The 9,106-nt window shown below is 38.2% G+C and overlaps 1 protein-coding gene across 1 annotated transcript; it reads left to right on the top strand.

Moving 5' to 3' along the window:
• The first annotated feature begins 3,724 nt into the window (after positions 1-3,724).
• LOC111721743 (GRB10-interacting GYF protein 2-like) lies at positions 3,725-8,574 on the top strand. Its single transcript, XM_023508200.1, is given in 3 exon segments — positions 3,725-3,766; positions 7,451-7,508; positions 7,511-8,574. Coding segments are annotated over 3 exon segments (1,164 nt in total).
• The last annotated feature ends 532 nt before the right edge of the window (positions 8,575-9,106 follow it).

Here is a 9,106-nt window from a genome sequence, read left to right as displayed (position 1 = left end):
GCCTATGGTTTATCCTATAAGGGTACATGTGAATCTCTCTAAATGTAGAATATAAATCTCTTAACACAATAACTAAGAAAATGACATAAAGGCTATGTTATGAAAGTATTTCAAATTGTATATAGAAATAGCACTCTGTACCCCATGATAGCATTAATGCACACAGATATGATTTTTAAAAAAAGCACTGTCATGTAGAATTGAGAGTTGGCAAGTAACTATTTTAATGTACAGTTTTTAATGTTATTTTCCATATATTACCTTTTAAACTAAATCGAGCATTTTATATATATTTTTTGTATTTTAGCAAACATTTGATATAGTGAATTCTGCATATTCTACTCCTATCTCCCTCATCTAGTTCTTGTTCCTTCTTTAATCAATAAGGAATATTCTCTTGCTCTCTATGACCTTGTGATCACTTGCTTTCTTTGCTTCTCTTTTCTCTGTATTTATGAATCTACGTCTTTTTTCTGTATCATTTGAAAGCCATCTCTTTGCCTTTCCAGTGGGAAGAATCTTCTCCACTAGATTCAACTGACAATATTTCAACCTATCCTTTACTGAGGGTAAAAGTTCTTATGTGAAGCTTCAAGTTATTTCAATAGGAGATTCGATATTAATATACCTACTGCACTTGCTAAATATTTCCCCTAATAAGGTTTTCTTGTCATGCATTGCCTTCATTTTTAAGACTATCTCTTTTAGATGACTTTTCTTTGAACAAATTCAGTTTGGTGTTGCCTTGTTTTCTTTGTACATTTTTTTTTATTTATATTAAATGAAAGTATGCAGCAGCTTGATGAGGGATAACAATATGCAAAGAAGTTGGTGTCATTATACATGCAGGAGGAAAGAGGTAGCCACTCACACTACCATATTCAGTGTTTTAATGGTTTTAACTACTAGTATTGACAAGAAGAATATCAGCCTTCATTGTGAAGTAATAGGTTTGGATGGGTGGAGAGAGGAATTTTATAACACCAATATTTGCTTTCCCTCCAGCAAGACTCACTCTCCTTCCCTGTAGCTTAGTCTCTTAAATCTATACTGGATTACTGAAATAGATTTTGGGAACTGAGATGATAATGCCTGTAAATGGGTAACTTGTGAACATATCTCTGACAGCAAGTCTATGTCAAGCATTTGCTTCTGTGTCTTAGTTTACAAAGGAATGGGTAAAGGGGAGCATTTAGACTCAGCGGCAAACATGGGTTAAGTGGCATGTAGGGTCAAAATGACTGTTCAGGTGCTTTACTATTTTTAGCATTTGTCTTGACATACACAAGTAGAAAGTTGGATTTGTGCTCCCTTTCCTCATAGGAAATGGATTTATTGGACTGACTTGCATGAATCAAATAACATAGCATGTTATTTATTATCCATAGATGGAAATCATCTCTAAGAAGGAATAACATAAACACTTTCAAGATATATAATAAGTAGAAAGGTAAGAGTACTAGCAACCAGGGAAACAGATAAATTTCCAGCTAAATTTTAGCCAAGAAGTAAAACATCAAAGTTTACAATAGAATATCACTGGTATTTTTAGGGCAAAACTGATCTTTACTTTTTCAGCCTACTCAACAATTCTTTACCTATGTGTGCTTACACTTTAATCAATCTTTCTAACATTTACATTTAACACATTTAACATGTACACAGTTAATGCATATTTTAATTAATTTTATCTGGTGAAAGCTCTAGAGAAAGGAGATGAAAGTAAATCACGCATCACCCAAAAGCTAGTTCTCTAAGTATGGTCTGCCACTTTAACTCTGGAAATAGGAGAAAATAGCATTTTCTACTGAAAAAATTATTTTACACAAAATGTATGACAATGTTTAAAATGAATTTATTCATGGAATTTCCATTTGTAACTGCTATCGTCCCCAAATTATTTCCCAAATTAGGAGTCCAAAATTATGTTTTATAATTTTGCATGTGAACCTCAAGATAATTTGGCAAACTGTGAGTAAATCAAGATTGAGGTTTCAAAAGTTCATTTTGTAAGATTCTGTTCTAAATCCAGTGAGCTATTGTGTGTCAAATGTGATCTAATTCTGTCTCATTTGCTTTGCCATAGACATTTGACAGAAGAAAGGTTCTTGGAGGAGCTAAGTAAAATTATTGGAGGAAGGTGTTAGTGTTCTTTTAAGGTAAAGCTATGGCCAAGCTGTAGGAAAAACCGAGGCATTAGATACAAAGGAAGATTGAGGCAGCAAAAAGCATAAAAGGAGAAGGAGAGGAGGAAAAATGGGTGGGAGGAGGCATAGAGAAAAAATAGATACTCCCTGTTACTTGTAAGCAGACTTCCCAGGTCTTTAGCACCTTAACTTGTTGGGGAACTCTTCCTTTTTTCTTGTTGGAAACAAAGGGCTTATTTACATTTAGATTTTTTTTTCCTGGTGATTACCTGCCTAGACATTTCGTAGTGCCATTTCTTACATTCACCTTCTGCTAACCTGACTGTACAGCCTTGCAACTGCCCTTCCAGACCCATAATGTCCTCTTATCCTTTCTACTTTTAAGCGTCCAGAATTTTATTTCAAAAAAGGAATTAGTGAGCATCCCAGTCTTCCCAAGAGCGAAGATCAGAATAATAACTGACAAGACTCAGTATGTTTTAGAGAGGTCAACATATAAGTTCAAATCTCTGTTGTCTTATTACTTTTACACTCTTGCCAACTTTTCAACAATTTAACAGAAAAAAAAATTAAAATTAACTTTAAAGTTGTTTGGAAATAAAAGAATAGCTGCTTCTAGCTAATGCTGAAAGAGAATGAAATAACTTCAAGTATCTTAAAATTAATATTGAGAAAGTTTGGCAATATTTTAAAGGACTATTAAAATGAGTCTCCTACAGTGTAGATCTATAGAAGTATGTGACAGGATTTGAAGCAGCTTAGGAGGGACTAATATATTCATATTAAACTCTTTAAGTAGGATTTCTTTTTGTTTTGCAAATCAGCTTAATTGCCATAGGAAAGAAGCAAAAAGCCACAACTTGCATGTCAAAGTACTTAATTCACATGGTCACCCAAGGACACAATTGTGTAATTACTCTGCTCTCTAAGAAACTAGAATATTTTCTTCTAAATTTACTATGAATTCAATATGGCAATGTGGCCAACCTTTCCCTCATAAAATTATCCATTTTCTGAATGTTGGAGAATAAAGGGAAAAACTGAAGTCTTTTGGAAAATCTTGTGCTAAGTAAATGTAACTTCCCATAATTCTTCCATAAATGAGTTCTCATTGACAGAATCTGTTCCAGGCATCCTCAAACTATCGCCAGCGGGGTCACATGCTGCTGGCCAGGGACATTTATCCAGCCCACAGGGTGTTTTTGCCTCTGCTGCCTGTCCTGCTTAGCAGCCGACTTGTCCCAGGCCACAGTCTGGCCCTCCAACGGTCTGAGAGACAGTGAATTGGCCCCCTGTTTAAAAAGGTTAAGGACCCTGATCTATTCAAATTGGGAAGATTGGCATCACTGCATTTTATTATGGGCATGTATCTTAGCAAGTAAAAATAGGGGTACAGTTCTTCAGGGATTTATACGCCTGGGGCATGAGAGGTGTAAGCAGCGGTGCCCAGAAACAGACTGGAGTGGAGTTGTTCAGGCCAGGTTTATTGAAAGGGACAGTAACCAGCCTGGGCAATGCAAAGAGGGTAACTGTAACTGGGGGCAGTTACAGACCCCTTTTATATGAGGCTATAGGAGATGGGAAAATTCTACAGATTGCCGTTTGCCAGGAGGGCTTTGGTGAGTTAGGGTCCTTGGAACTAACCAGGTTCTTTGCATCTTTTGTCTTTGGGAGTGTGTGTGTAAGCCCACTTTAGGCCTCCCAACAGGATAGGGTTAGGGTTGTTGGATTTGTCAAATAGAATTGTGCAATGACCAGTTAAATTTCAATTTCACAGTAAACCACCTCCTTTTAGTATATGTCCCAAACACTACATGAGACATGCTTATACTATTGTTTTCATCTGAAATTCAAGTTTTATTGAGCATCTGCATTTTATCTGGCAACCCCGGGTAGGTCTCTCCAAAGGCTAAAATATTATTATTATTATTTTACCTTTAGCTGCAGTTTTTTAAACAATAACTCTGGCTGTTTAATTTGTGAGGTCCTTTTTTTTTTTTTATTTTTCTGCATGTGATTTCCTTCCCTCTAGATGGGGCTGGGATTTCTTTCCTTGAAATAATAATCTTCTAATACCAGTGGTAAAAACTGATACTATGCCAGAATATGCATAGTTTTCCTTCCTGATATGTAGCTATTAGAGCATCTATTAACTAAGAAAAGGATCAGTTAATGACGTTTAGTGGAACCCAGTGCTTCTAAAATGTAATTTTCCACTCTAGAAAATCATGTGCATTGGGTGGTGCCTATGGCTCAAAGGAGAGGGCATCAGCCCCAGCCAAAAACTGCAAAAAGAAAAATGTGTGCATTTACATTTCAATTACATATAGTTTATATATATAGTTTTTGACTTAAAACAAATCCTTTTCAAATACTATGTGTATGTAGTTTATATACATATGCCCTGGTTGTTTCTGCTGTCATATTTGCTGAAAAACTAGGATGATCCCATCTATTTTATGTTATTGTATAAAATTAGAATTGCTTTGTGATTACTATGCAATGAAGTTTTAAATTTTCACATTAATTTTATGAAGACTATAGTTTTAAAGTTAGACATCAAGTAAGTTTGTATGCTGATTCTTAAAATGAATATGAATCAGATGAAATACAATGGCAACCCAATTTGTTCCCTTTTCCTATTCAGTCATGATTTTGATTCTTTCTCAAATTAATGAAGTCCAGAAGAGGAAAGGAGGAGATAACAATAAGGGATATAAGTCTTGTTGGTATGCATTTTATAATTTTCTAAATGAATTTTCATTCCTGTGATAAAAAGATATTTGTTACACACTTATTACATCCCAAACACTTAGTGTATATTGCAAATTTATGTCTGTAAGTCTTTTCCAATATCTCAGTAGTAATTTAGGTACAAGATGTCACACATCTATGAGTCTGTTTATGGTAGATTATGAAGTGTTAACAACATTCCTTCATCATGGAAAAAAATAGTTTGTAAAGAATTAAGCAAAGTAATCAAGAATTGGAATGAATGAAAATTATTTTAGTAATTCAACATTTCTGCTATGAATATTTTTTCTAGTAAATTAGAAAACTGGCTTTAGATCTACCTGGTATACAGATAGATGCCTATTATCATGGGACATTAATGATACATAAAGATACCTAATATCTTTCTCTCTGGAAGGCCATGAGTACTATAATTCTTTCTGCTACAAATAGAGTTAAAGGTTATAGAATATTGCTGTTACAGATTCTATAATCTGGTGAAAACACTTTATTTTTCCGAGGAGGTAAATGGAGCCCTGATAATGGGAATTTTCTGTCCTTACTAAAAATTTAGATTAAGACTAATAGGTAAAGTCCAAGGCAGAAGCTGGAGGGAAGAAGGTGGATTCCAATTAAGAGTGGGAGAAACAATCACCCATTAGGATTAGTTGGTAGAGTCTAAGGCAGAAGTGAAGAAGGGTGATACCAACTGCAACTAAACCAGTCAACCATTAGGAGTAGTTGGTATATTCTAAGACAGGTGGGAGACAAAGGGTGATACCAACTGAGACTAGGACAAGCAATCACCCATGAAGAGTAGTCACTACAGTCCAAGGCAGAAGATGGAGGAAGAAGGAAGGGCACTATTAAGTGAGACTAGGATTAACCAATGACCCATTAGGAGGAGTTGGTAGATTCCAAAGCTGAAGGGGGTGGAACAAGTGGGTGATACAAACTGAGACTAGGATAACCAATCACCAATTAGGAGTAGTTGGTAGTGTCCAAGGCAGAAGCAGGGGAAGAAGGGTGATATCAACTGAGAGAAAACCAATCACCCATTAAAAGTAGTTGGTAGCATTCAAGGCAGAACCGGGGAGAAAGAAGCTGATACCAAATAAGACTAGGACAACCAATCACCCATTAGGAGTAGTTAGTAGAGTCCAAGGCAGAAGGTGGGGGGAGAAGGGTGATACCAACTGACATTAGGACAACCAATCATCTATTAGGTGCAGTAGGTAAAGTCCAAGGCAGCAGCTGGGGGGAAGAAAGGGGATACCAGCTGAGACTAGGACAAACAATCATCCATTAGGATTAGTTGGTAGAGTCTAAGAAGTGAAGAAGAGATACCAACTGAGACTAAACCAATCACCCATTAAGAGTAGTTGGTATATTCCAAAGCAGGTGGGGGACCAAGGGTGATACCAAATCAACCATGAAGAATACTTGGTACAGTCCAAGCCAGAAGAGACAGGAGAAAGGGTGGTATTAACTGAGATTAGGATAACCAATCACCCATTAGGAGTACTTGTTAGATTCCAACCCAGAAGGGAATTGAACAAAGTGTGATACCAACTAAGACTAGGAAAACTGATCACTCGTTAAGAGTAGTTGGTACAGTCCAAGGCAGAAGGGGGCAGGGAAAGAGGGGTGATATTAACTGAGACTAGGACAACCAGTCACCAATTGGGAGGAGTTGGTAGACTCCAAAGAAGAAGGGGGAGGAAAAAAGGGTGTTAGCAGTGGAGACTAGGACTACCAATCACCAATTAGGAGTAGTTGGTAGTGTCCAAGGCAGAAGCAGGGGAAGAAGGGTGATACTGAGATAAAACCAATCACCCATTAAAAGTAGTTGGTAGCACCCAAGGCACAATTCGGGGTGGAGAAGCACGATACCAACTAAGGCTAAGACAACCAATCACCCATTAGGAGTAGTTAGTGGAGTCCAAGACAGAAGGTGTGTGTGGGGGGGGAGAAGGGTGATACCAACTGACATTAGGACAATGAATCATCTATTAGGTGTAGTAGGTAATGTCCAAGGCAGAAAGGGGGGGGAGGCGGAGAAAGGGGATATCAATTGAGACTATGACAAACAATCATCCACTAGGATTAGTTAGTAGACTCTAAGGCAGAAGTAAAGAAGGGTGATACCAACTGCGACTAAACCAATCAACCATTAGGGGAGGTGGGGAAGATGAAGGGTTATACCAACTAAGACTAGGACAAGCAATCACCCATGAAGAGTAGTTGGTGCAGTCTAAGGAAGAAGAGGGAGGAAGAAGGGTGGTATTAACTGAGTGTAGGATAACCAATGACCCATTAGGACTAGTTGGTAGATTCCAAAGAAGAAGGGGGTGGAGCAAAGGGTGATATCAACCGAGAAGAAGACAACCAATTACCAAGTAAGAGTATTTGATACAGTCTAAGGCAAAAGGGGACAGGGGAAAAAGGATGATAATAAGTGAGACTAGGACAGCCAATCACCCATTAGTAGTAGTTGGTGGTCTCCAAGGCAAAAGGCGGAGGAAATCTAAAAACAGAAATCCTGAGTTAGCTTCTGTTCTTATACACAGCAAAGGCGCCAGCAGAGGGAGTTGATGAAAGCTCTACAGCAACAGCAACAGCAGCAGCAGCAAAACTCTCAGGTTGGGGCAATGTCAGCAAGCCTGCAGGTACCACAAAATCTCTTCTGGAGATCCAGCAGGAGGAGGCCAGGCAGATGCAAAAGCAGCAGCAGCAGCAGCACCAGCAACCAAACAGAGCCCCAAATAATATGCATTCCAACCTGCACACCAGCATTGGGAATTCTGTTTGGGGCTCTATAAATACTGGTCCTCCTAACCAGTGGACATCTGACCTAGTCAGTAGTATTTGGAGTAATGCTGACACTAAAAACTCTAACATGAGATTCTGGGATGATGCAGTGAAAGAGATGAGACCTAGGAATTCAACAAATAAAAATAAAAACGCCAGTCTCAGTAAATCTACAGGTGTGTCTAACCGGCAGAATAAGAAAGTAGTAGAAGAAGAAAAGTTGCTGAAGCTCTTTCAGGGAGTAAATAAAGCCCACGACAGATTTACCCAGTGGTGTGAACAGATGCTTCATGCCCTTAATATGGCAAATAACCTGGATGTTCCCACATTTGTTTCTTTCCTAAAAGAAGTAGAATCTCCGTATGACGTCCACGATTATATTAGGGCCTACTTAGGAGATACTTCTGAGGCTAAGGAGTTTGCCAAGCAGTTCCTTGAGCGTCGTGCCAAACAGAAAGCTAACCACCAACAGCAGCAGCAGCAGGACTCTGTGTGGGGGATGAATCACAGTACACTCCATTCAGTATTTCAGACCAATCAAAGCAACAACCAACAATCCAATTTTGAGGCTGTGCAAAGTGGCAAGAAGAAGAAAAAACAGAAGATGGTCCGAGCAGATCCCAGTTTGTTAGGATTTTCAGTCAATGCATCATCGGAGCAACTCAATATGGGTGAAATTGAAACTTTGGATGACTACCGAGCACCTGCAAGTGGACTGGCCTTCCCTCTCCTGTCTGCTGACTATGGAGTCTCCAATTTTGGACACAACACTTATTCACCATTTACTCTTTATCACTCTGCAATAAATCACAGAACCGATCATCTCAGGCTTTTTCTTCTAGCCCATTATGTCCAAGATTCTTTAAACTGTTTTTGTTGGTGAACATCTCAGACTGTAGACAAGTGGACTGGACCTGTGCCTTGGCGGTGGCAGTTGGGATTACTCCCCAACAAGGCTGATTTGGGGCAGTACGTGTTCACTGTGCCATGATTTCATCTGTTATCTCCCAGAAAGTGTGTTGGGATCTGCCAAGAGCAGCTTTCTTTCTCTTGTCAAAAAAAAAGAGGGGGAAGAAAAAGGGTGTTAGCAGTGGAGACTAGGATAACAAATTATCAATTAGGAGTAGCTGGGTAGTGTCCAAGGCAGAAGCCGGTGAAGAAGGGTGATACCAACTGAGACTAAACCAATCACCCATTGAAAGTAGTTGGTAGCATTACTCAACCTTTTTCAAAATGTAGAAAAAAAGAAATACTACCTAACACATTCTATGAAGGAAACATCACCTTGATTCTGAAACCAGAAAAAGATTCAACAAGAAAGGAAAATTATAGACCAATATCAGTAACAAATATTGATACAAAAATATTCAAGAATATCCTAAAAAACAGAATCCAGCAATACATCAAACAAATTA

The sequence above is a fragment of the Otolemur garnettii genome, unplaced genomic scaffold (assembly GCF_000181295.1).
Source record: "Otolemur garnettii isolate 467f Iridium unplaced genomic scaffold, OtoGar3 scaffold00230, whole genome shotgun sequence".
NCBI classification, from domain to species: domain Eukaryota; kingdom Metazoa; phylum Chordata; class Mammalia; order Primates; family Galagidae; genus Otolemur; species Otolemur garnettii.
The sequence above is the reverse complement of the archived record's forward strand: the minus strand, read 5'-3'. Positions and strand labels throughout refer to the sequence as shown.